Raw genomic sequence first — 27,764 nt, 5'->3', positions numbered from 1 at the left:
CCTCAAAAGTTGCATCTCTTCAGCTGCAACTCTTTGCACGCTTATCTGGGAGCAAGTGCCACTGAAATCATTGGGGCTTCCTTCCGAGTAGAAATGCATAGGGCTGCACTGAATGTAAATCACTTTTCTTGGCATGCTTCTTTGTAGTTGGGAGTGACACCCAGAACAGTGACTCAAACAGAAGCACAAGAAGTGCACTCCCAGTTATTTTTAGTCTTAGACACTCAGAACAGAAAACTTTCAGTGTGATTCCAATTTTATTTCTGAAGAAAAATGTCCTTTGATTGTAAAAAGTTTGGGAAATGCTGCTCTGCTTTGAAGGGACTTGGAGCTGATGACTGGTTTTTGTGGCATCTCTGTGGAATCTGGAAATACGGGGAGGGGAGGCCTTCTTCAGAGCAGAATATCACAGGTAGGGAACAGGACCTAAATTCTTATTTGACTTGGGCATACATATTTATGGTCTTCCTCTCTTTGAAACAGTTTGCACAATCCAACAGGGTGGAACTTCACTTAACCACAGTAAAAACTTTATAAAAAGGGGATGACTTAGTCGTATAATTCTGGCCCTGAACCCACTTGATTTTATACCAAACCTAGAGCCCTGTTTTCATCCTTTTTTATTATTTGAAATAGCCTATATCTGGCTCCTGGTTCAGATTTTAAATCTTCAGCTTTTTCAGTTGCAGACTTGATGTTCCTGAGGATATCGATCGAAATTACCATACAAGATTGGAAACACTGGACAGAAACATATCTGTCTCTTGGCTCCTTAAGCTGTTGACCCTAGAATGACTAACATTCCAATAAAATAAAATCTAGGCCTGTGGGAGTCAAGAAAGAGAATTCTGCTATAGATTACCATAAAGTTTACACCAAAAGGGAATCTCTTTGACCACGGTGACTTTTCTTCAAGGAAAACAGGACCATTCTTGATTAAGTTCAGTGGCAGGGCCAGTCTTTTAGCCCTAACTGTCATCCTAAGCTGTGGTTTCATGAAAATTAAAGTCTCCATTGTAGTGGAGATTTCACTTTACAGAGGTTACAGCCTCTGAGGTTCTAAACTCAGTGAAGCTTCCACCTCGGAAAAGATCACTCGTCCCACTCATGTTCCTTCCTCTAATCCTCACCTCAGTAGTTACCTTCCCCTCTCCCTCCAAAAGTTTTTAGACAAACCGGAAGATGTTTTGCTAAAGCACCAGGCCAGCATCAATGAGTTGAAGAGGACCCTGAAGGAACCTAACAGCAAACTCGTGCACAGGGACCGGGATAGGAGGCTGCCTTCCTCGCCTGCCTCTTCCTCGCCCAAACATGAGGATGAGACACCAAGGGGAACCCCAGAGAAGGCCAACGAGGTTTGTTTTGCTCTAATTTTATGAAGGTTTTGTCTGTCGCATATCAGTGCTATGCAGCTGTTCTGTGTGGCTTCGTTCTTGATACTTTATCTGCTCACATCATAACAGAATCAGTCTGATCAGGGACCATGTGGCATCCATCTCTACTGCATTTGAATTCTCTCCAGCCTTTATGGTTGGGACATGGATCACCCACCACTATGTGGTTTGAGTGTTAGTGTGGTGTGCAATCTGCTTCTTGGTACTTTAAAACAGTGGTTTCTGGGCAAAGGTACAAGCAAATGGAGGCTGAAAGCGGTAGGACCAAATTGATGGAGGGAGCCAGATTTGTCATTATACGTCTGTCCTATTTGCACATAAGGTGGGATGGAGGTCTTGCTTCTACATCAAAACAGGGGCATAGATAAGGAGAACTGAGTCCTTCCCCACTTACTTCTCCACACTCCATTGCTCAGAACAATTTTGCTCACAACTCAGCTCCAATAAAAGGAATGTAAAGCAGCCTAGGAACAAAGGTGTCTGAAGCAAAGGCATATGAGGAGGAGGAAGGCTGAACTCTTCTTACCGCATGCCACTTTTGATAGTAAAATTGGACACCCCATCTGTTCTGTCTGTGAATGTAGTAGACATGGAATAAACAACCATGAGTGCACCCATCACATCTAGTTAGGCTCATAGTTTGCCGAATATTCCTAGATCAAAGGTTGTGCATTGAGCAAGATATGTTTGGAACTGAGCTGAAACCTTTATGATGGAAGCAAGGTGGATCTCTGTGTCTTCAGGCGTTATAGGAGATAGAAGTAGCGTTCATTAGGTCGTTGTTATTGTCATTGACACGGAAATGATGGAAGCTGAAGGATAGGGTGTTTTCATGCTAGAAAAGTTGTCAGGTAAAAGTGGAAGGTGAAAGTGAAAGCTCTAGGAATGGAGTGTATTCTCCATACTTTATTTACTGTCTCTCTGTCTCTCATTATCTCTTCTTCTACTGCTTATTTCTCTCTTTCTCATTCTTTCTCTTTCTCTCTCTCTCTCTCTCTCTTTCTCTGCCTCTTTCTCTGCCTTGGGGTCTTGGGTTTCCCCTGCTGAAATAGATGTCAGAAGAGGATTCTCCAGAGGATCTGTCATCTGAGTATGGAGCTGCCTTAATCATGGAGTCTTTTACACAGAAAAGCCTTGTTTCTTCTCCTGAGGTTATCACCACCCTTCCTTTTTCTCTCTTTCTTTATCTGCTTCTCTTTTTTGTTTCCATTTGCAGTAAGAAAGGTTTAGGCTGCAATCTTTTATACATGCTTACCTACTGTATTCGGTGGGATATGCTTCTGAATAGGCATGTATAAGATCACACTGTTAATTACAGTTGACCAGCCATATTTAGCAATGGTCAGTAAATTGGGGGTTCATTTGAAATGTTATAAAGTTATTCCATCCAACCTAGTAATTCTTGGTGTGTTAAGGGCAGATATGTGGTTGATTTTGAATATTGTCCTGACAGTGGTATATGTAGACTCTTCAACTGACTATTGGGGTAAAGTTTGTTGAAAGCGGGTCTGAACTAGCTGGTACTTGAATAGGATAACTCTATGAAAATCAGCTGCAGTGGAAAGTAATATTGATATTGTATTCAGTTTGCAGTTAATGGAGGTGCATGCATATACAGCTTGTAACTTGAGCAGTGGTTGTGGCATTTCACAACCAACAATAAATAACCCAATAGTTGTTCGCACAGGCACCGTAGTTGTCAAACCCACTCACTCTGAAAGCTAGTTCCTATCTTAGGATGGGGACGCGAGTGGCGCTGTGGGTAAAACCTCAGTGCCTAGGACTTGCCGATCGCATTGTCGGCGGTTCGAATCCCCGTGGCGGGGTGAGCTCCCATCGTTTGGTCCCAGCTCCTGCCCACCTAGCAGTTCAAAAGCACCCCCAAGTGCAAGTAGATAAATAGGTACCGCTATATAGCGGGAAGGTAACGGCGTTTCCGTGTGCTGCGCTGGTGCTGGCTCGCCAGAGCAGCTTCGTCACGCTGGCCATGTGACCCGGAAGTGTCTTCGGACAGTGCTGGCTCCCGGCCTCTTAAGCGAGATGAGCACGCAACCCCAGAGTTGGACACGACTGGCCCGTACGGGCAGGGGTACCTTTACCTTTACCTTATCTTAGGATGGATAGCATGCACAGTTCGTGCCAGTTCTGAATGTGGTTTCTGGCATAGCTCTCAAGATTATGAAAGTTAGTTTGGGCCTTAACTGTATCAGTATGGCCCAGGACCAAGTTACAGAGAAGTGCCTTCTGGTGGACAGTGGGAGAGAAGATAGTTAGAGAAACTGTATTATGGAGAGACAATCATCAAACTTGAGTGTGGGTGCTTAGTTGTCCTCAGGGCATGGCAATAAAGGCAGATGCCATGCAGCATAATAGTTGGTTTCCAAGAGGGGCTGCATTTTCTTTTTGGCAACCTTCCTGAGTGGTGAGGCCAGAAACAAAGGCAGGCAGAATAATGAATGTGAATTATGAAGTGTCTGAAGCACTGTGCATATAATGTATGTCATCAGATTCACTACAAGATCTCTAATTGGTTAGGGTCACCCATGTGACCACTCCAGGAAGCATTGCCTTCACTCTGAATAATTTTTTTCCCTCCCTTTTGACATAAGCACATCTAATAGGCAAATTTAATAGTTCACAAGGTGTTGGTGTGATCCCTGATTTGCTAGGATCACTCTAGGAAAGAAAAGGAAGCTCTAACCAAGTTGCAATGTCCCTAAAAAGTATAGAGGAAACAATGCCAGCTTCAAAAAAAGATGACCATGTGCATATTTAAGACTTTTTTAGGACATGCTTCTGATTGCTTTCAAAATACTACTTCGATGTTGAAATGAGCGAACATTTGTCACAGCACTAGTTATTAGGAGACTCAGCAACAATAGAAATGGAAATGATGTTTTGCGGATTCTTACATTTGAGTTTTCTTGAAGATATATTTAATGGGACAAGGCAAATAGAGTTACATGTTGTTTTTATTCCCATCAGTGTAGTTGACACAAATTTTTCTATAGCAAGGTTTGAGCATACAGCTGTAAATGATTGCTACTTCATTCTGTGCATACATTCAGACCTGCACGACTGTTTGCTCTATAGTTGCCTTCCAGTATTGAAGAGTACTGTGGTGGAATTAGCCTCTCAGACTGACTCGTGGCATTGTACCACAATGTAGCACATGGCACTGGAGCAAATCACAGCTGCCTCCACCAGATCTGAAGCCTTTGTGAGGCTTCAGGAAAAATCTCTCTGTTGCAATGCATTCTTTCAGTCTTTGGGGAAATCACCAGTAACATCTCCAACCACAATTAAGATATTTAACTAGCCAATAATGGGCTGCTGTATGTCTAGGGCTTAACACACACACACACACACACACACACACACACACACACACACACACACATATATATATGACCCCAGCACATAATTCCAGGGACTTAACCTAACTCTTTGTCCCACCCCTCCTGCCACCATTTCATCAATACGTGCTCTGTCTTCCTGCTTACTTCTATAGTGATGACTGAACGCTCAATGGGTGATGGGCTTGGATAACACACATGACATAAAAAGCAAATCACTACATATTAATACACAGCATCATACACAATGTTTATGTAGCTGTGTGCTGTGCTACGTGATGCACTAAATACTAGGTTTTCTTTTCCCTGCCTCCTACACTTTGCTGTATTGCCTTTTAAAGCAGTTTGCATAACAGTTTCTGCCATTTACTTTCTTAGCAGTGCCTTCCTAGTTCTAGCCCTCTGATCTGCCTTTTTTTAAATGGAATTGATCTTGGGTTCATATTAACTGGGGCACTAGACCAAAATTGCCTCTACTCAAGTTTGTCCAGAGGAGTGTAATACCATGTGAAGGAACAAAAGTGTCTCAACCATTTCACTTGCTTTCTCAGTGCGGAGAACCTGTGGATGCTGCTGGAGCCTAGAAAAACAGGGTGCAACAGGATCTTCAGTCTGTAGTCTCGCTCCTGACTATAGGCTAAAGGGATTCCTCCCATTCCCATCATGAAAGATGTTTATTATTCTTGCACACAGACATACTGAGATATGAAAGATCTGGATAAATTTCATTCTGGAAATTTAGGCACCAAAGAGAAAGTCTCATTACAGTAACTTGACTTCCCAACTTACAAAGTGATTTAGTTAGATGTGGATACAACTATGCATGAGTCCGTTGCTTAGGTATGCAGATAATTAACATGTGGTTAATTTAAATCAAAGTTTGAATATTGTTTTAAAGCTTACATTAGAATTCTGATTTGATCACGAGACCTTGAATTTCCAAATCATCAATCCAACAGTCAGAATCACACATAGCTGACTATGTAGCTCATGATTTGTATAAACTTTTGGCACCAGACTTTTGCAAACGGGAAGGGAGAAATACTGTCTGTTAAAATCCAGCTCTCAGCCCCAGTCTCAGAACTGTGCTTTTGAGATTTCAGCATGCATTCAAGTCAATAACAAACACCTCCTTAAAGGCATCTACCTACAGGTTGTTTCTTTAGTAGTAATACAGTTTAGTGATTACAAGGATGTTGGCAAGACTCTTGCTGCATGTTAATAATGAGGTGTTCAGGAAATTTATGTTTAACGCTAACTCTTCTTGCTCCAATTGCAATGCAGGGTTCAGAGCATTGGGTATTTATAGAAAGAGAAACTTCTGGGCTGGAAGAGCTAGCACTAAAACAAATAGTTGAGACCCAGAAAGAAGAGGCGCGTGCAGGTCCTTCAGAGAAGCATCCAGATTTGGATTTAACAAAAGTGACCACTGCAGTGAGGGAACTCAAAGCAGCAGCAGCAGCAAAGCAAGAAGAGAAAGCAAGAGAGGAAGGCAGAGCACATATTCGGAAAAAAGCCAAAATGATAGCCAGCCCAGAAGATTTTGAATCGTTATGGGATGATGATGTGTACGAGAGAGATAGCAGGAAACACTCTTCTGAGACAGATGGACAGTCTGCTGAGGAGAGAGACGAGAAAGATAAAATGGAGACGGTCATGGTAGCCTCCACTCATCCTGAGGAGGCAGAACTGAAAGGCCAAAGAGAGGCAGTGGTGGTAGCTTCCACTAAACTTGAGGAGAAAGGGGAACAGAAAGACAAAATGGAAGCAGCAGTGGTGGCTTCTACCACTCTTGAGCAGCCAGCTCACCAACCCGAAGGACCAACAGAAAAGAGTACCATACCTGAAGGTTTCCAAGTTGAAGAAGGACAAATACATGCCTCAGAATCTCCAAACAAACAAAGCAGAACTATAATACAAGAACACAGGACTACTTTGACTCTGTCAGACAAAGAAGTGTTCAAAACTACCTCAGATTCTGAGACTGTTAGAACTAAGGTGAAGATGGTATCTTCTGCTGCAGAAAGGATAATCTATTTGGGGTCTGAAGAAACTGATGAAAAAGATGGTGATAAGATCAATACAATACCTGCCAGAGAAAAGCCCGGCTCATCTGAAGACAGGCAGGAAAACCAAACAGAGTCATTAGATGAAAAAGAGAAGAGCCCCAGTTTTGCACCAGCTTCCGGTGCCACAGAGATCAAGGAAGATGATGAGTTCCAATCCAGGTCATCCACTCACGGGGGAGGACAATCAGAGCTCAGTAAACCAATTATAAAATCAGATTTGCCTGACAAAGTTACAGAGGATGGTAAAAAGATACATCCCCCAGAGTCATGTGCTTATGAGAAAGAAGAGCATTCATCAACTCCAGAGAAAAAAACTTCAGTGGAACCAACTGATTATGGAACAAAAGTTTACAGCGAATCCAATGCACATCATTCTACAGAAGAATTCAGCCAAAGAGTTTTCCATTTATCGATGCCACAGCCAAAATCTGGATCCCCAACAAAAGAAACAGCAGCTTATCTCTCCTGTGGGCAAGAACAGGAAGCAGATGAAACTCACAGTATTCTCCAAGGTGGAGAAGAATCTGACAAGAAGGAAGTTGATACTGCCATGGAAAAAGTAGGTTTGACATTCAGAACTTCAGAAACTCAAAGAGAAATTAATAAATTAGAAGAAACTGAAACTTCTCAAATATTCCTTCAAATGGAAGCCATAGAGATTACGAGATCCACCCTGGGTTTCTCACTACAGCAACTTTCCTGTACTACAGAAATTTCAGATGAAGAGCAGAGTAAACAACAGGATGCAAAACCAGGAGAATTGCCCCAGGATGAAACCCTTGATTCAAGCCAGCCTCCCCATGACAAATACTCTGAAGTTCAAAGTAAATGCACCACATCAGAAATCTCTTCCAAGGACAAACACCCTGAATTGGAAGAGTTGGCTAAAGAGGATAACCATGAATTGGAAGTTGTAGATCAACAGAGACTCCAAGAACTGGAAGATGCAGCCAATGCCAACCATACTGAAGTGGAGCAGATGATGAAAGATAAGCCTACTCTGTCTGAAGAGTCAACTAAAGATGAACCATCAGCTTTGGATAATCTCTCAGAATTGAAAGAGACAACTCAGGGTGCTCCCTCTGAGGCTGAAGAGTTAGACAGAGATGTATTGGATAAGTTGGCTAAAGATAAAGAATTGGATAGGCACGTAAAAGCAGAAGGGGTGAGTAAGGATAAAATCGAAGACTTGAAAGGCTCAGCTTTGGATGAACACCATGAAATGGAAGAGGTAGCCAAAGATCATCTCAAAGAAACAGAGGGTGTAACTCTAGACTTGGAAGAGCTGACTGGGGATAAATTCTCCAACTTGAAACAGCCATCCAGGGATGACATTTTATCCCAGGCTGGCCCTCCTGATTCTAAACCTCCAGAATCAAGAGAGACATTCCAGGATCAATCTTCTTCGGAAGACGGAACTGAGGCCACCCATACTGTCTCTCCTAAGATTGGGCCAGCAAAAAGGAGCAAAGAATGTCCGCATCCTTATCGTGCTGTAGCACAGGAAAGGGAAGAACTGCACACTGTTATCAAGGAAGGGAAACCAGGTCTAGAGTCATTGAATCACATGGCATTTAGCACAGATACAACTACACCACTTCAAAAACATCAGGATATAGCAGCACCTGTAGAGAACCACGGGGGTTTATTTGAGTATAGAAATGAGATGGACCAAGAAGTCTCCGTAGCTTCTAAAATCCGGATGTTTGAACAAGGTGAAGTATATAGCCCACTTTTTGGTGAGCAACATGCAACTCCAAAGGGGTTGTACGAGAGTTGCACTGGCAATGAGACACCAAAGGATCTATCAAGGATGCAGATAGAGCTACAAACAGGTATATTTTTAGAGAACAGCTGTACAGATGTTGAGTTGGCCTCGGGCACTTTGGATGGCAAAGCCCTGGATGTGAACTACCTAGCTGTTGTACAAGGAGCAAGTGAGGGAGAACCATCCCAGTCTTCATCTTGGAAGGAAGATATTTCTGTCGGATCAGAGCAAGAACCGGAAGGGGATGTGGAGCTGGCTTCTCCTGATTCTGGCTGTGAAATCACTTTGGCAGAAGCTGTGGTAACCTCTCAAATGAACTGTCCCACTGGAAAGTTCATAAAGCATGTTGTGTGACTTGCCTTTATGCACCATGTGCCATGGCTTCAAACATGGCCGTTGACCGAGAGCCGCTTCCGGTTCTTGCTGCTTGCATCCCCTGTCCTTTGTGTGTGTGTGACCTGGCTCAGTTGCTGAATGCAAACTTGCTGGCCCAGGCAGTTCATCAGCTTTTGGATTGTTCTCTCTGTGTGTGTATGTGCGTGAGAGAGAGAACTCCTGGAGGTTTGGCTAACTTGGAGAGTGCCAGCTGCTAACTCAAATCCAAGCAAAATGAGTTTTGTGAATGGAATCGTGCAGTGGCAGGGTGGGAAAGGATGACACGCTGAGAGCTTTGTATCTCTCCCATACCTCCACGCACACACCTAGCAGCAGCATTCTCACGCTTCCAGCTTCTTCCTTCTTGCATCTCTTAATTTTGATATCCCTTCTTTTGCTTGGCTTGTGAGCCCCTCCTCTCCTCCCCTCCTGCCTTTGGCAAGCTAGTGGCTGGCTGACAAAAATAGCTTCCCACTGCTCCAACCAAGGCACTAGCTGAGTTCCTTTCTGCTCTTTTAAGACTAACCCCTTTTCTCTAATCTAGAGCAAATTTCAAGAACCAGCTTGGGAAGAAAAGGATTTGTCAGGCCCATCAGTAAAAGCCTCCCCGAAAGAAGAGAGTTTAATGGCTGCTCCTCCAGTGGCCCCTCAGGTCTCAATGATCTTTTACTAACTGCTTGCTTTTGTGGTGTAAAACCTCACCCTAGAGAGCCGTGTGCCACCACCATCTCCTTCCCCAGCTTACTGAGCTACTATATATCTTTATATATGTATATACACACACACATATATATGCTCCTCTTCTGTTTGTTTTAATTATCTTTTCTCATACCTCTCAACATACCAGAAACCTGGACAAAACCAGGCATTAAGAAGTAGGACATCATAGCATCTAAATTAAAGAATAGCATTTACTTCCTGGGGGACAGGCCAAACCCCACTGGTGCCATGAGGAGAATCTCCATTGACTACAGTAACTTTTGGCTCAGTCCCTAACAAGTGGCAATTCTTTGTGAATGCATAATACAAGGTGTTTCGATATGGTGCAGGAATTTAGGCCAGTTTGGGGGTGGAATTTCCACATTGATGCAGTTGAGAGGTATGTGTAGCTTTTGGGGGAGCTAGGAGAACGATGTCCTTCTGTTCTGATTTTTTTCTTGTCAATTACACTGATTAAAAATCTACCCTGGAAAAGTTCATACTTTTAACAGGTTTCCTCTGGTGGCATACTCAGTCCAGAGATGCGGGTTCTCACAACACACGCCCTTTCACAAACACTGTGATATTTCAGGATACCACCGAATCGTTCCTTGCGCGCTTTTTAAAAGGAGCCTTACAAAGCGAAGTGAGATATATGCAGTGGCAGAAAATAACAAACGACCTTATCTCAGTGAAATTGACAAATGTTCTTGCTTCTCCTGCAATATGTGCAGCCGATTTGCCTTAACCTTTTGTCTTTTCCCCCACATCCAAACTTTTCTACTCTCTGCCTCCACTTTTCTGTCCTCCTGCTTCCCCAATGGTCAGTGAGAGTCCAAACTTCTTTATTAATGTCTTAACAACATCTCCTCTTTTTGCACACACCCGCTTTTGCCACAAGTGCCACTCATCTATTTGGGATTAATATTTCCAAGGTCATTGTTTTATTTCCTCCTTGCAGTTTTGCAGGTAAAATCAGAAACCCTTTTCCCTTCTCCCTGCAGAGTTTTTGCTGTGAGAAGTTTTGGTTTTCATGCTTGGGATGTGCTTGATACCCTTTCGATGATGCTTCCTCTCTCCCTCTTCACCCCAAACCAATGGGTCCTGATGGCTGTAACCTGTCATTCGGCACTTACAGCCATAGCTTCTTTCCTCCCTTTTGTCTCATTCAGAGAGCGGGATTGAGGGAGGGCACAGAGGAGAAATCTAAGCCACCTCGGCACAGGGCCCCCGAAAGTGACACTGGGGACGAGGAGCAAGACCAGGAGAGAGACTCTGTCTTCCTTAAAGACAACCACCTGGCCATCGAGCGCAAGTGCTCAAGCATCACGGTCAGCTCAACTTCCAGCCTTGAGGCTGAGGTGGACTTCACAGTCATTGGCGACTACCACAGCGCCGCCTTCGAAGACTTCTCCCGGAGTTTGCCTGAGCTTGACAAGGAAAAGAGCGAGGGAGAAGCAGAGGGCGTGATTTCTTCTGAGGAATCGGACAAGCCACCTCCCGTGCAGGAAGATGTTGCCAAGGAAGGGGAGAAGGTTCCCCAAGTAATCCCAGAAGAGGTACAAAAGGAAGCCATGGTGCACGGCTGTATCTTAGTGTCCTCATTTGCAGTGTTGTCTGTTTTTGGCATTTGCATTGCTCGATGGACTGTCTGTCTCACACCTGTTTGGAGAAGCACACCTTATTTCCAAACAGCGTCTTTTTGTTTTAAAAAAACTAGAATATTTTATCTACCTTCATGAATGTTGCTGTCATGTTTGCATGTCTTTGACACCCAAGTGCATGTGTGTTTTGTTAAGTGTGTCCTTTTGTATCGCCTAACCCGTGAAGTTACCATCATACCTTTAACCCCCACTGTATTTGCCTGGCTGTTCCACCATAGCAAGTTTCTATGTTGCATGAATCAACAAATAACATTTGTATTGAAGACATTTAATTTATGTATAATGATGTGACTATTGATGAGATGAATAGTTTCTAGGATGGGAGCTGAGGTAAATGACTATAGTTTATTCTGGTTCTATTTAAGTCAGATTCGGAGCAGTGGGGAAATGGTTATAGCAAGAATAGTTAAAGTAACTTTCTCCAGACTGATTGAAAAAAATAGAAGTGAAAACAAAACAGAGCAGAAGCTGGGGAAAGCAATATTTTCTGTGGGAATATACAGTTAAGCCAAATGTCCTATATTTGCAAGAGCATCACATAGACAGTCTGTATTTATGTGCACCTACTCCTTCCAATAGGGATGCGGGTGGCACTGTGGGTAAAAGCCTCAGCGCCTAGGGCTTGCCGGTTGAAAGGTCGGCGGTTCGAATCCCCGCGGCGGGGTGCGCTCCCGTTGTTCGGTCCCAGCGCCTGCCAACCTAGCAGTTCGAAAGCACCCCCGGGTGCAAGTAGATAAATAGGGACCGCTTACTAGCGGGAAGGTAAACAGCGTTTCCGTGTGCGGCTCTGGCTCGCCAAAGCAGCGATGTCACGCTGGCCACGTGACCCGGAAGTGTCTCCGGACCGCGCTGGCCCCCGGCCTCTTGAGTGAGATGGGCGCACAACCCTAGAGTCTGTCAAGACTGGCCCGTATGGGCAGGGGTACCTTTACCTTTACCTTACTCCTTCCAATGGGATTGTTTGTTCTGCAGGGATTTGCATTAAAATGCAAAGTTCTAAATTCATCTCCCCTCCCCTTTTACTGTAAGTTACTGCAGTTATCATCTTACTTTGCCAGTTTGAATTTTAATTCCATTCTCTTACCTTTACTGGAGTCCTCTACAACGTCCTTGAGCTTCATATTTTCAGTCAGTTCTCTCTGCTGTTTGAAAACTGCACTTGCTCTTTGCAATAGAAGAACGCTTGAACTCAAGCTAAACAAGTTCTGTGCAATTAAAATAACTTCATCCATGACAGCCTACAAAGGTGGAGTGAGAGAATTGTGCACAAACCAGCAATTTTGTTCAGTTAAATGGAGGTTGGATTGTTGCTAAATTCTTTTGTTCCTTTGGTAGTCCTCCATGAAAACGGAAACTGCGAAAAAAGCAGAATCGGAAGCCTCTGTGCAGCATAGAATCACTGCAACAGAAATTACGCAGGTAACATTTATATTTTATTTTGTTTTATTGCAGTTGTTTATCTTGCAGCACAGCACCTTGGTCAAAGCACATGAAGCATGGGGCCACTGCATATCTCTAGTGGCAACGCATCATACGAAGATCACATCCGCACTGCATTTGTTTAAATGTAAGGGTTGCTGTGCTGTTCAGATGAGTTGCACTGGAAGGTTATCAAACGAAAATGGTTCATTTATATGCCTGTAGCATGCCTGCATTTTCAGAAGAGTGCCATCTTTTCTGATACTTCCAGTGCAGTAATACCAAAGTTATTAGTCCAAGTAGGTGGGATGAGTCTAGACCAGGCATAGGCAACCTCGGCCCACCAGATGTTTTGGGACTACAACTCCCATGATCCCTAGCTAACAGGACTAGTGGTCAGGGATGATGGGAATTGTAGTCCCAAAACATCTGGCGGGCCGAGGTTGCCTATGCCTGGTCTAGACAGATGTAAATTCATGTATTTTACTTTAACTGGGTGAAGAATTTCACTAAAGCTCTTCATTGGCATGTGAATTAGGGCAAGTGTTTTCTTTTTAATCTTCTTAGAGACTGCTGCTTGTGCTTAGCCTGTAAACTTTATTGACTTACCGTATTTCCCTTTTCATGTTTAGGTTGATGGTACCACCACAGGTGGAAAGGAGACAATAACCACTTCCCACATTGTCAGCACAGAAACCATATCAACAACCTCAGTAAGTACCCCTTACTGGGAACATCTGGGGTTGAAGGTTCTATTGCATCCCTCAAGACCCCATCTGGCAACAACGTAAGCCTTATTTCACACATTGCTTGTGTGTAGGGCATAATTGTGTTGACTCGAGTGAGGTGAAGCTTTAGTCATGCCCTCAGTGTCATGTTGTCTGCTTCCAACAACTGCATGTGGCCCAAGGTCATAAAGAAACCCCAATGTGCAAACTTTTGTTCATGTGTAGGGGGATCTGTGCGAATAGGACACCTCACTTCTCTCTTTAGTTATATCCATACCCACCTTGTGTTTTTCAGGATCACAGCACCAAGGCTGGGAAGGGAACAACAGAACTTCGCTCCATCTCTCCAGTGAGTGATTTTACATTCCTGGGCCTTTGAGGTATAGCTATGTTAGAGCGCGGTAGACCAGCGGTGCCCAATCTGTAGCTCTACAGATGTTCTTTGATTCCAGCTTCCATCTGCCCCAGCCAGCATGCTTACTGGTCAGAGACAATTGGTGTTTTAGTCCAGAACACATTCCCCATCCCTCCTGTAGCCATATAATGACCCCCAAATCCTGCATAACCACACACACATATCTACTATTTCTTAAGGATACCCCTCCCATCTTCTTTCTAGCATCAGTAGCGGAAGAACAAGGTTCAGGGCGATTTTGAAAAACAGAAGCAATAGGAATAGTAGACCATCTTCAGTGTGCCTAAGTAAGCCCGCTGAGGTGAACTGTGAGACTGTGAACTGTGAGTTGGTACTGCACAAAATGATTAAAACACATACGAAACACATATTTACTACTGGCAGACCAATAAACCCACTATTCTATCATTCTTGGCAGCCATCAGCCTCCAGAGACACACACAGTGACTGCAAGCAAGCAAACTACTGTCTCTCTGCCCTTATAATCTGATTTATGCACTTGTTTCATAGCAGCTACTCATCTGAGAATATAATGGCATGTGTCTGACAGTGCTGATAGGTGGTCTGATCCTCCTGTGACACTTGTGAGTGAATATCCTGTCAGTCAGAAGGTTTAGGGGTTGGGTTTTATTAGTATGGTTCCTTCCATGCTTTACTTCCTTTTTCAGAAAACAATGATGAAGTAGAAAGCCAACATAATATGTAAAGGTTATCTGAAACTTCTGTAGTTGTACAAGTAAATTATAGTGAGTTTCCTACTCATTAAGGCCTGCTGTGGGCCGCTTTTATTTTCAAGTGTTGAAATCTGTTAGGAGATAACCCAGAGCTTTCTCTGTTGCAATTCCACTTTACCTGGAAATATCTGCTAGAGGGTGTCCTTGTGAGCCTGTTAGAATGCTGCTGAGATGTTCTTCAGATAGTCTACTCGATGTATCTGAATTCTGACTATGTCTAGCTTGGTATTATTGTTTCAGGCTGCAGTCCTATATACACTTAACCTGAGTGTGAACCCCACTGAACACAATGGGACTTTCTTCTAAGCACGCATGCATAAGATTGCACTGTTAACAAAATAGGTACTAGTAGACAACAGTAAGCTGATTTATTTAAATAAGCAACGACCAAATGAATGCAATACTAGAATACAATGAAGATATAAGGGTTGCCGTATACAATGTCATAGCGGCTTATTTAGCACCCAGTAGTACTGTGTGATTTTGACTGGTATAGTGGTTTGCAAAGAGAACTTTTCAAACGGGATGCCCAAGAGTGAACCTGAGACTTTCTATGCGCAAAACATCTTCTCTCACTGAACTATGACCTTCCTTAATAACAAACAGATCCCACCACTCCCCCCCCCAAAAAATAGAAAATCAGAGCCCAGACACTTTTACATGATAAACCTTCGCCCCAGTATGCATGTTTAATAAAACTGGAAGTCTGCTGACGTGGATGGTGCTTTGCATGTTTTTGCAGATCACCAGCAGTGCTGTTGGGAAAGAAGCCTTCTCCAGTCTTTTTGGTGCCACAGCAGAAACCCTCTCCACCTCCACAACCACTCATGTTACCAAGGTAAGACTAGAGCAGGAGTACCAGAATACCAGCATGTGTGCCAAGTAAGACCACTCAACTTGAGACACTGCAAAACTAAGAGCCATGTGGAAGCTATTCAAGAAGACATTATTATTTTTATTTCTTATTCCCAATTCTGTATCTATAAAATAGGAAATAATGCGATAGCCTTCACAGAATTGCAGTGGCTGAGTGAGAGAAAAGGTAACTTACAAAACATTTTAAATATTGGAAGTGCTATATAAACACTCGATGTGTTGTTTTCCTTATTTCAGACTGTGAAAGGAGGATTTTCTGAAACCAGAATAGAAAAGCGAATCATCATAACAGGAGATGAAGATGTGGACCAAGACCAGGTGTGAAGGAAGTCTGAATGAGGCTGTCAGTAATGTTAGAAAGAAGCTTTCCATCCCTGTATTTATGGAAAGGTTAAGGAGGCCAGAATCCCCAGAACCATCCTTCCCTATGCATAGAAAGCTAGTGGTAGAAATAAGAGTCTCACATATTTTTACTGGTATATAGCAAATCGCAGTAATGATCACCCTGTGACAGGTAGACTTATTGTCACAATAACACAAAAGAAATCCAGAGGTATGCCTTTTATTTACTTACTAGCATTTAAATACCACTTGATTGTAATAAAACCTAATTATGAACTAAATGAAATCAACAATAAGCTATGTAAAACCATTGTAGGCTTCCTTCATAGTAAATAATTATAAAACAGCAACAACTAAAAAGCCAGGATAAATTGAAATGAGTGCCACCGTAAGCCTATGGAAGATGCAGTAGTAAGAATAATAATCAAATGCACTCTTCTAAAGTTTAATATTATTATTACTTTTAATTATATTTAATCAAAATTTGTAATTTATAAGAAGAGGTGGAAACAGAAGAAAAATAACAAAAAAGCACTAAAATCACATACATCATAATATCCGGCAAGAAAAGATAAAACAATTGCAATATTTCATATTAGAACAGGGATGCTCCAGCCTACACTAGAACTTCTGTACTTTTGGTAGCCGCATAGAAGAGGAAATTTCAGTTGGTGCAAATTTTTTAACTCCTGCAGCACTGTTCTGTAACATGTTGTCCATTTAGAGTAGTTACAAGGGAAGCAAATCTGTAAGTGTAGGTTAGGGGGTGCAACTGCAATGTCAGTCCAGTCATACTGCCATACACTAGAGGTAAGCTGGGATTGCAACATACAGTAACAGAGGGCTACAACTGTAGAGGAATTTTCTTAAGGACATAGGATTGGCTCCTCCAAACTGAACGGAAAGCAGGTGATTGCCCACTCCTTCCTCTCTGTGATGCCGCTTTTGAAAAGCATGAAACGGGGCTTTGGGCTGACAGAGGAGGAAATAATGGTCCAAAATTGGGCACCAGTGAAGTTAAGTGTATGCGCAATTCCTCTGCTGAATTTTGGCTGGTGACTCCTTCCTCCACCAGCGTCCATCCTAAGCTACTCAAGAGAGTCTCCCTGCAGCCCTCTGCAGGGAATACAGGGGGAGAGGAGGGAACGCTAAAGCCACCTCCTAGGAACTTATTTTCATTTGTGGTTCCAAAGATGCAAGCCACAGGTTTGAATGGAAAATCTGCAACAAGAATGTTAAGTTTTCTTGATCCATGAATAGAGTTCTATGCATCCTCAGTAACATTCCTTTTTCTTGTTTCTACGTGATCTTCAGTTGCTACCTCCTTACAGCAAGTCACGTGAGCCGCCATTTTACATTCAGCGTTTTGTTTCCACAGGCTTTGGCTTTGGCAATCAAGGAGGCAAAACTGCAGCATCCTGACATGCTGGTAACCAAAGCCGTAGTATATAGAGAAACAGAACCATCTCCAGAGGAAAGGGACAAGAAGCCTCAGGTATGAAAAGATGTGGGAAGTCGGCCCTATAAGATGTAACATCTAGCTGACTATAGAGGCCAGGCAACATAGGAGAATAAAAGAATGATACACAAAGTGGGTATGTTGTAGTTGTCAAAACAGGCAGACCTCTACTGAGAAACAGTGCCTCCCCTCAAAAGACTTGGTGGTTCGAATCCCCGCGACAGAGTGAGCTCCCGTTGCTCAGTCCCTGCTCCTGCCAACCTAGCAGTTCAAAAGCATGTCAATGTGCAAGTAGATAAATAGGTACCGCTCAGGCGGGAAGGTAAACGGCGTTTCCGTGCGCTGCTCTGGTTCGCCAGTCATGGTGGCCACATGACCCAGAAGCCCTCGGCCAATAAAGCGAGATGAGCGCTGCAGCCCCAGAGTCGGTCACGACTGGACCTAATGGTCAGGGGTCCCTTTACCTTTACCTTACCCCTTGGATAAAGGGCAAACCTTTGCAACTGGATGACCAGTAATTTTCAGTGGGAACCCTGAGGTTCCTTGAATGGTTAGAAGAGGTGCCTCCTTGGGAAGTTAGCTCCGGGAACCAAGCTTCCCAATAGACAGTTTGCCCATCATTATTGCACTTTCTCTGTGATGTGCAGCTGCAGAAAAATGTCAGGCCCTTTATAGCACGTCACAGCTAGGCTCGGCTGAAAGTCTGTGCTGACTGAGGATACACCCCAGAACATACTCTAGAATCCTCTGCAAGATGCAGAAATTCCACAGCTGATGTGCAACAAGTTCCCTGTTGAGTGAATTTCCATGCAAAGAGTTTTCTTGCAGGTGGGAAGTCTAAAAATTCAGTGCCCTAGATATAATCTCTCTACAATAGGTTCCAAAATGACAGCGCATCATTATAGCAAAAGGTGTCCCAGAAAACCAAACTGCTAGAGAGTCTTGCTTATTGTCTTGATAAAATGCTTATATTGTGCTTACTATTGCTTCCTCCTTCCTTTCATTCTGGTGCAGGAATCTTGACCTTCGTGTTTCTAAAAGTTGGCATCTCTATTTTAACTTTGGAGAAAAAGAAGGGGCCTTTATGCTGGATTCCTCAATGAGACATAGAACGTCCTGGCTGCAAGAATAATGTTGAGAGACAAAAAAATAAAAATAAAAAAGGAATAGCAAATATATTATATATTATATATACAGGAAACAAAATGCATCCTTGCACTGCTGCTATATGCTGGAGATGAATTACAGACAGCAACATCAGCAACAAACAAAAACCAACCACCTCTTCAAATAAATTGAAGAATTGACTGGACTGATCTAAAAGAAAGAAAGAAAAAGTCACGATGGTAATAATATTATTATTAACAGTACAATAAACCACCATTCTGCATGTTACATTTAAAGGATACATAACTCATTTGTTGCACACTGAATGGAAAAGCAAGAATGCTTTGCAACAAAGCAAGAAATCAACAAGCAAAACAAGCAGAAATACAAAATGATTCCCTGCAGAGGAATGAATCAAAAACCATTCACTTGTATAATTCTTGTTTAATTATTTTCTGATTTGGGATGTGTGGTGATCACCCTCTCTCTCCACTTCCATGCCACTTCTGTTGCTTCATCTTTGGTTCTGTTATTTCCCCAAACTGCCCTTCCTTTCTCAACCTTTCGTCCCCCCACATCCGGTTCTTTGTTCTTCTGAAGATCATTAAGACTGGATTTCACTTAAAACAAATCAAAATATGTATATGATTTCTATATTTGATCAAAATGCAGCCTGTAGAGGTTTCATATGGATGTGCTTTTAAGTTATGTATATTATATATAACTGGGGAGGGTGGGGAACGATATTAAAACAAATTAAACAGTGCTGATAAGTATGACAATGGCATTTTTACATTATAATTATTTGATTGACCGTGGTTGATGTATTATAAGACTCTTAGATCATGCCAATATCCCATGAAAACAGAGTAGGAAGAAAACAAACACTAATGATCTCTGCTAGCCATATTTGTCTGTCACTCACCTGCTCTGTGCTCTTGCTAAAGGGACTGACATAGTGACACGGTAGTGTTTGTAATTGGTTGGTTGGTGATAAGGCACCATTCAGCAACCTGGAGAGGGAGTCGAGGAAGACAGAATGGATCAGTGTTACTGCAGCCTAGTTAGTCACTTAAGCGTGCCAAGGTCTCCCTCCTCCCCTGGGCCCAGGAGACTGAAGTCACCTTGGGGACATGAGGTCAGGTTGCTTCATTCACAGCCTTTCAGTATCTAGTAGGCTTTGATCTCTTGGACCTAAATATTTACCTGTAGCAAAGATGCCCTGTGTGTCAGTTTAAGTGGTTCCTCCAGACCTATATCTGCAAAGGATCTTGATAGCCCTCCAAAGGGAGTGTCCAGGTCAAACAAGGAGGTATCTCCATCCTGCTTGTTGTATGCTGCATGTCTGTGTTTGGCCAGGGTGACACTAGCTTCTGCAGAGAATATCCGGCAGGTGGGGAACCAGTGTGAAACATCATGGCTTCCTTCTAAGCACTGTCAACTTAGAACCAGAGGACAAGTGAAGCACTGGCTCTTTGAAAGTACATCCATTCAGTTACAGAAAGGGACAACCAGTGCACAACATAAGGGCAGGCGCTGCTCGTGGATGAGGAAGGCATAAAATAAAACTTGCTCTGCTACAAATGGAACCTGGTACTTGGAAGGTTTCCTTCTCTGCTTTCCACAAATTGCCTTCATCCATTGTTTGAGGGGGGAAAGACAGCAGATGCCTAATGTTAAGGGGGACAAACCAAAATGAACCAGTTTCCAAGTGAAGCAGCTGGTGGCTCCAGACATTAGAGAAAGACCAACAGATATTGCACCATGCTTGCCTTTTTACATCTTCCCTCCTCAACACACATGATAGCTAGAGAAGGACATTTAATTAGTGTCTGTGATTGGGATCTAGAGATCTTAGGGTAAAGGGGCTCCTTGAATATAGTCAAGTGGATGTTTCCCATACAGTAAACTGCTACAATAGAAAGCATTGGGTCGTTGGTCTTTACAGTTCCCTAAAACTAGATCTGCTTCTGGCATGCAGACATGTCCTACGTAAAGCACTGAGAACATAAACGGACTTCTTTCTTTGATGTAGAAGTCATTGCCACTTCTGTATCCAACTATATGCTTCTCTCCCTGAGTTTTATTTCAGGACTGTTATTAATTTGTTCACTTCCTGTTGCTGATAGGGATCATGTAATACCCCAGAACCGAAAAGCAAAGAAATAGCACATATGGATGTGAAAGACATAGAACTCTAAATTGATCTTAACAGAACACAAAAAAGCTTGTGCTCTTAATTTTAAAAATAACCAAGACACGGGGATCCTGGTGACATTGTTACAGGGAATTTGGGGGTAGAGGTAACCCTCCCTTCTCAAACTTTGCATTTTGATTTTGACTTTCAAAAAAAGAAAATAACGTCAGCTCAAAAGTCACTGTTGAGTAGCTAGATAGAAAGCACAATCCCACTTACACTGGTATACATTGGGATAAGTGAGTCAGCCACTCAAATCTGTGGAGGTAAACAGCATCAAGCCCAACATGCTCAAGATCAAAATCCAACTGGGCAATCAGAGGAAAGCTAAAATAGACTTGTTCCTTCAGATTCTTCCCGCAGCTTGTCCGATGGGTAGCCATTAACAAAAAAATAGCAGGATGTGGCTTATATATAGACATCTATATAAATATATATAAATATATATAATATTTATTATCTGTGGTAGTGTTGAAGCCATGCATAATTTTTAAAGTTATGGCTTCCTCTTACCTTAATCTTCACTACTGCTTCCATCAGACGCAGCTGACCACTCTTTTTTCTTTTCTCTGAAGGGCGTGGGAGACGAAACCGATTGTTTGCGCCAAATCCCTTAAGTTGATTCCGAAACTGCCCTGCAATTGCATGAATAATATTACTAATTATATTTTCTTTCTTTCTTTTTAATTTGAGAAGCACTTTACCAACCAACTGCAACGCTCTGTCATTCCTTCCTCACTAATTCCTCTGGCCATCTTGCACCCCATTCCTCTTTTTGTCCCCCACCCCCCTTTCAATCATATCCTCTTTCAGTGCTTGGTGGTGTATGCGTGTGTGCTCACTGTTCTTGTATTCAATAAAAGTGAAATAAATGTGTTTGATGCTCAACCACTTTGTGGCTTGCACTTTACTCCTAAGTAGAAGGGCAGTGGAGAGACTCAAGGGGGTTAGCTTGGGAATTCAGGACCCTACGTTCTGGCACGAACTGTTGTCCCAGTGATTTTGAGAGATGGTTCGGACATTCTTCAGAAGGGTGCAGACTTAAATGGGAAGAGCTGCTTGGACGACAATGACGACAGAGCACCAGATTGTGAGGACACCGTAAGATAGTCTTGCCCTATATGTCTGCACTCTTGCACTAAGTCTCCAGCTTTCCAGCTCCCATTTCTGAGCTCACATCTTCCCCATGCCTATTCTTTGTCCTCAGTTGCTCATGCTCAATTCTGCTGCTATTATTCCCATTTGTCTGTCATATTTCTAAGGGATACGTTATTCCAGTTTTCCTGCCATTCCAATTATTACATTTTTTAAAAAGATCTCTGTGGTGGGAAGATTGTGCTGGATGTACTGTATGGCTTTTCAGTATGAACTATTTCATCAGGCCTGCATCTGAAACCAGCAACAAAATCTAGGGTGCATACATAGCTACATATAAACGAGACAGTATGGGGGGGGGGAAGGGGTTGCTTCACCCTGTATATTGATCCTGACTTCACTCTTCAAATAACACATGCCTGTACAGCAAATGCCAATTTCAGGCTGGCAGAGGCGGTCTATTTTTTTAAAAAAAGCACGGGTGGGGGAATCTGTTGGTCAGGCATGATGGGGCTTGTAATTTAACAAAATCTAAAAGGTTACATGTTCCCCATCCTTGGCTTAAAGCACTGTTTGTTCAATGACACATCTGAACAAGAATGCATCCCTAATCTCCGTTTGTTTGTTTGTTTGTTTGTTTGTTTGTTTGTTTAAGAAAATTTGCTGTAAAATGAAAAACTGCTCTGGGGAGAGTACTTTGTGACATCACAAGTACCCAGCCAATCATTGCTCAGCACAGCCTCTTCTGCTTCAAATTGTCACAACTGGTTCTCCCTGAGTTTGTTCCATGAGTGACACAACAAAGTGTACTGTCCAACAAAGGGTGATTTCTATCTTCTGCCCCCCACCCCGGGGGGGGGGGGTAGCTGTGTTAAATCTATTGCAGCAAGAGCAACAGTCTTGTGACACCTTTAGCTTAAAACTTGGCCCTCACTAGTCAAGGTTACAAAGGGTCAAATCTGAACAATTTGCATTAAATAACAGGGAAAGAGATTACTGTTATCACAACAACAAATTTATACACAGTGCTTTTTTCCGGGGGGGGGGGGGGGGGGCAGGAGTATGCATACTCCTAAACATTTTGTGAATCAAAGTTTGGCCTCATTGAGGGCAGTATTTCAATATGAGTAGGAAAATGAAAGTACCCCTAAACATTTTTTAAAGAAAAAAGCACTGTTTATACGCAACATATACATGTTATTTCATCTTGCTTCATATAAGGAAGTAACAGGGCACATCTGTTAGAAACATTTCCTTCAGCCTGTCAATTTATTCTTTTCAGGCTATTGCTGGATGTGTGTATATGCACCTAGGCTTTGATCCCAAATGCATTTACTTTGCCATAAGGTCTACTGCAATAAGAGAGATATGCAATCCATGTTTAGGAGAGTGGTGGTAGACAAAGAAACCCTCCCTAACCTGATGACTATGGTATCCTGCACATGTTTTTTTTCTTCAAATAATCTAACCTACTTCACAGAGTTGCTGCGAGAATAAAATGGAGGGAAATGTTTACCCTTCTTCCTGAGCTCATTGGAAGAAGTATAGAATAAAAAGACAGTAAGTAACTCAGGAAAATACTTCCCCCTACCTCCTTGAATTTGACCAAACTGCGGGAGGTAGTGGAGGACAGAGGTGCCTGGCGTGCTCTGGTCCATGGGGTCACGAAGAGTCGGACACGACTAAACGACTAAACAACAACAACAACACCTCCTTGAAATTTATCCAAGTCAGAGATAGCCAGTGTAGTGTCTCCAGGTGTGAGGCTTCAACTCGCAATATCCCCATCCAGGATGGTCAGAGGTCACGGGAGCTGTAGCTCCGGAGGACCACATGGGCTACCCCTGAATTAAGCACTATCTCTAGGTTCCTCAGTGGCTGCACTGAGCAAGACCGGAAGCAGTAGACAAATTTACTTGTCATCATTTATCTCATCAAGGAATCCCACATGAGCTTAATCCCCATAAACTGGAAAACAGCCGTCTGTGGTAAAGAGGATAGAGCAAGAATTCGGTATGTGAGGATGGAAACAACCAGGCATCAAATATTCTCACACTGGATGAATTAATCCATAATAGGACCTTCCAAATCCTAGTTGCAGTTACAGCCATTAAAACAGAATGGGATTGGAATTTCAGTTCAGTCAATAAGCAGGCACTGAAAGTGAAATAACAACCACACCCTTTTTAGACCCCTTGATAGTAGATTATAAAAGTGCAGCAAGTGTTAATTAAGCATAAGTACTCTAAAATACATGTTCTACAGGGACAGTTTACTATTCTGGAAGCTCAGTTGCCACAGGACATATACTTGTGTGAGATGAAAACAACTGGGCAAGGACTAAGTATTTAATTCTACTTGAGTAAAATCCTACCTGACGACTTATTTTAAGGCCATCTTGTAAAGCGATGAGTTTGGCTTTCCTGCTGCTCAGGCATGCCCAGTAAGGGCCACAAATTTACCCAGGCTGAGCCTACACATCCAGCTTTAAAACCTAAAGGTCATTCCACATCAAATCAATGCAAAAAACAAGGGTTTTGCCACCCACTGTCTCGAATTTTGATGAAACTTGGTGTACACCCTTCCCTTATGGTTGAAAGAAACCCCCTTTAATTTTCCCCTCTATCACAGTTTTGATTTTATAGCACTTCAGAGTTTCATGAAATCTGTGTTTCTGTCCCTCTTGAGATCCTCGGCCTTGTGTGCGTTTTTTCTCTCTCCATAATCAATGATCAGATCTCTTTGAAATTTTACACAAAGCTCAATAACATGATGAGGATTTCAGGAAAAAATACACCAGCACTCAAAAGATTTCATAAATGCCTTAAAAAATGTATAAATGTAGTTTTTTGGTGAAAAACTAGAAAACCTTAATTTTCAGCATGTGGGCACGATGGAATCTAAAGTTTTGGATGGTGAAAATAATTGCAAAGACATGCTCTTTCTCAACAAAGAATAAAATTTAATGATCTCTTATGTCTTGTAACAAAATTTTACATTTTTTGGACATCATGGGGGGGGGGAATGGCTACTGGGTACAATTTTCCTACAATCCATAGCTGTAATAGAAAAAATTAATGAAACAAAGTTGTTCCTCTTAAAATCTAAAATAATATTGGTTATTACAGGTCCCGTCCCCCCGCCAAAAAAAGTATATTTCAACCATAAGGGAAGGATGTACACCAAGTTTCATCAAAATCCAAGACGGTGGGTTGCATAACTGCGTTGAAATGATGTGGAACGACCCCTAAGATACCACCATGGGATTAGGGATCCAAACTGTACAGAGTTCTGTTCATGTAGAGGAACCTGCACCTGTATAGCTGTACACATGTAGGGTCCCTTGTCCAGACTTTGCACCAACCGCATGGTGGTGAGATAAGTGGGTACACTCATGCTGGGGACAGGACCAGCAGGCATGGCTCCACTCCTCTTCCATGTATTAATGAATGAATGAATGAATGAATGGGAAAGCTTGTGGAAAGGGCTTTAGCTAAAAGTGAGATGAAATGAAAAATTAGTTTAATTTGCACACCACCTTTCTATATTACTATACACAAGGCAGCTTACAAGCCAAAGAAACAACAAAATATACAGCAAAGATCACACACCTAATAACAATTTGAATCAATACAGAAAAGTCACAATAAAAACATAACTTTAAAATAAACAACTTATATCAAATAAAGAATTATCCAATAATCCATTAGAATAGTAAAAAGTAACATTAAATACAGTGGTACCTCAGGTTACATACGCTTCAGGTTACATACGCTAACCCAGAAATAATGCTTCAGGTTAAGAACTTTGCTTCAGGATAAGAACAAAAATCGGGCTCCGGCGGCGCGGTGGCAGCGGGAGACCCCATTAGCTAAAGTGGTGCTTCAGGTTAAGAACAGTTTCAGGTTAAGAACGGACCTCCGGAACTAATTAAGTACTTAACCCGAGGTACCACTGTATAACCCACACCTTTAAAATTGGGGGGGGGGGGAGAGAGAGAGAGAGAGAAAACACAAAAAACCCTGAATATAAACCACTCCATTCCTCGCTGCTCCTGGCTACATACCGCAAGGTTGCAAATATAAGCCACACTTTAACTTTTCACGGTCAGAATTTGAGGGGGAAATGAGGCTTATATTCAGGCTGATACAGTAAATACAGTAAAGAATTCTAAACTATAATCAATAAAAATACAGTGGTACCTCTCAAGACGAATGCCTCGCAAGACAAAAAACTCGCTAGACGAAAGGGTTTTTTGTTTTTTGAGCTGCTTCGCAAGACGATTTTCCCTATGGGCTTGCTTCGCAAGACGGAAACGTCTTGCAAGTTTGTTTCCTTTTTCTTAACACCGTTAATACAGTTGCGACTTGACTTCGAGGAGCAACTCATAGAACACGGTGTGGTAGACTTTTTTGAGGTTTTTAAAGACTTTGGTGATTTTTGAAGCTTTTCCAAAACTTTCCCGACACCGTGCTTCGCAAGACGAAAAAAATCGCAAGACGACAAAACTCGCGGAACGAATTAATTTTGTCTTGCGAGGCACCACTGTATCAGCAAGACACAATGCATAAAATACCACAAAAACATACAAATACCACAAAACATGAAAAACGATAAAAAGGATTAAACTGAGAAACAAGGACTCACAACTTACAAAATTATTATTTTTTAAATATCCCTGAACTCCTCTCTTCCCAGATGCTTCTGCTGTTCTCAAAGTCATGGTCTGGGAAAGGCTTCTAGGCCTGGAGGGTGGGGCAAGGCAGGTGGGAAAAGCCATTGCCTGATGGCCAGCACAGTGTCTCTCCCTTAACTTTAATTAAAAGAAGCTTGCATATCAGGGCTGGGAAACAACCTTGCCCAAGTCCTTGGAAGGAAAACTTCTGAGCAGTCAACTGAGCTTTTATGAAGCGGGCAGAGGACCTTGCTTGGAGCCTAAAGTAAGAGTTCTCTATCACTTTAAAAGACTTCATGTTTTTATTGTTTGGTGTTTGCTACGCAGATGTATCTGACCCTCTTAAAAACCTATAACTTCAAGACCTTATAGCAGGAGCAGGAAACCTGTGGCCCTTGAGAAAATTACAACATCCACCATCGCACAACAGTACTCTTCCTTCCTACTGTTTCCAGCTGCTGTTATTTTACTTTTTTATTATTATTCAGAAGCACACTGCTTGCAACAGTGGAGGCAGAACGTAGCCATTAGGGTTAGTAGTCACCAATAGCCTTCATGAATTCTTGTTTAAAATAAGGTTACCAGATTTTTTTCAATGAATCTGGGGACACTTTTCAACTTCAGTAGGAATGATAGAATTTTGTATGGGGACTGCTTTGTAAATCCAGGGACATCTGGTAACCTTAGTTTAAAACCTTCAAACTGGTGTCAGATAGATATGGTTTCACACTAGAAAAACCCTAAGATCTCCCAACCAGAGCCAGGTGCAAAAAACAATAGTTTGAATTAAACAAGGAGCCTCTGACCGAGCACAATCTGGACCTAGGAAAGTGGTTCCAGGACCAGAACTGAACAAGGCGCAAAGCCATTTCACACAAGAGACCATACCTGGTTATCCCATGCTTTCTAAACCCCAGCTGCCTAAACTGATGGGAGGATGTTGCTATTCTAAAACCACCGGGGAGTCAGAAACGCTTTGTTGCTCTAGTCCATGGCGAATAACCCAGAGATCGGCCAGTAGATCCCTTATGCTCTGTTTGACTGATTATCTTCTCTCGCGGAAACCGTCCTCTCCGCCCGCAGGTGTGCAGGGACACCTCATCGCAGCGCCGGAGAAACCTGCACAGGAGTCACCGCGTTTTCTTTGGTGCAGCTGCTGGCACAGTGCCGAGCCTCTCGGTACGGAGAAAGGACGGAGGATTAAACATCCGCAATCCCGCCAACTTTCCAAGCAAGCAAGCAAACACGTCGCGCCTCCGCCTCTTACCCAACTTGTCTCTCAACCGGCAAAGGCTACTTTTCAGCATCCAGAGCGGAACGTCTTGAGGCGCTGCCGCGGGACCTACCCGGACTGCTTTTTGAGAGGGACCGGACGTCGTTCGCTTTCCCCTG

The 27,764-nt window shown here is 42.7% G+C and overlaps 1 protein-coding gene and 2 long non-coding RNA genes across 17 annotated transcripts in view; 1 reads left to right on the top strand and 2 right to left on the bottom strand.

Moving 5' to 3' along the window:
• The window catches only part of EPB41L1 (erythrocyte membrane protein band 4.1 like 1), a 163,190-nt gene extending 141,700 nt beyond the window's left edge, over positions 1-21,490 (top strand). For 4 of the 12 annotated variants that reach the window (XM_077929226.1, XM_028734933.2, XM_028734929.2 and 1 more), the window contains 12 exons: positions 1,164-1,355; positions 2,447-2,545; positions 6,035-8,887; positions 9,507-9,614; positions 10,834-11,220; positions 12,661-12,744; positions 13,377-13,457; positions 13,768-13,821; positions 15,364-15,459; positions 15,735-15,815; positions 17,218-17,334; positions 18,313-21,490. In XM_077929226.1, the coding sequence (XP_077785352.1) occupies positions 1,164-1,355; positions 2,447-2,545; positions 6,035-8,887; positions 9,507-9,614; positions 10,834-11,220; positions 12,661-12,744; positions 13,377-13,457; positions 13,768-13,821; positions 15,364-15,459; positions 15,735-15,815; positions 17,218-17,334; positions 18,313-18,321 (4,161 nt within the window). In that variant the 3' untranslated portion in view covers positions 18,322-21,490. The remainder of the gene's footprint in view (positions 1-1,163; positions 1,356-2,446; positions 2,546-6,034; positions 8,888-9,506; positions 9,615-10,833; positions 11,221-12,660; positions 12,745-13,376; positions 13,458-13,767; positions 13,822-15,363; positions 15,460-15,734; positions 15,816-17,217; positions 17,335-18,312) is intronic. The other 8 variants (XM_028734935.2, XM_028734936.2, XM_028734931.2 and 5 more) reach the window with 7 other exon arrangements.
• On the bottom strand, positions 14,976-27,759 carry LOC144327835 (uncharacterized). 4 transcript variants are annotated; one of them, XR_013392997.1, is made up of 3 exons: positions 27,640-27,699; positions 25,013-25,190; positions 14,976-21,237 (listed from the first exon to the last, which is right to left on the bottom strand). It is a non-coding gene; the product is annotated as an uncharacterized LOC144327835 (long non-coding RNA). The 4 variants fall into 4 exon arrangements; XR_013392996.1 differs by lacking the exon at positions 27,640-27,699 and adding an exon at positions 27,261-27,633; XR_013392994.1 differs by lacking the exon at positions 25,013-25,190 and having other exon boundaries at positions 27,640-27,759.
• LOC144327836 (uncharacterized) lies at positions 22,741-23,738 on the bottom strand. Its single transcript, XR_013392998.1, has 2 exons — positions 23,408-23,738; positions 22,741-23,288 (listed from the first exon to the last, which is right to left on the bottom strand). It is a non-coding gene; the product is annotated as an uncharacterized LOC144327836 (long non-coding RNA).
• Positions 27,760-27,764: the final 5 nt, after the last annotated feature.

Source organism: Podarcis muralis, chromosome 5 (genome assembly GCF_964188315.1).
Source record: "Podarcis muralis chromosome 5, rPodMur119.hap1.1, whole genome shotgun sequence".
NCBI lineage: Eukaryota > Metazoa > Chordata > Lepidosauria > Squamata > Lacertidae > Podarcis > Podarcis muralis.
Note: the sequence above shows the minus strand (reverse complement) of the source record. Positions and strands in the feature narration are given on the sequence as shown.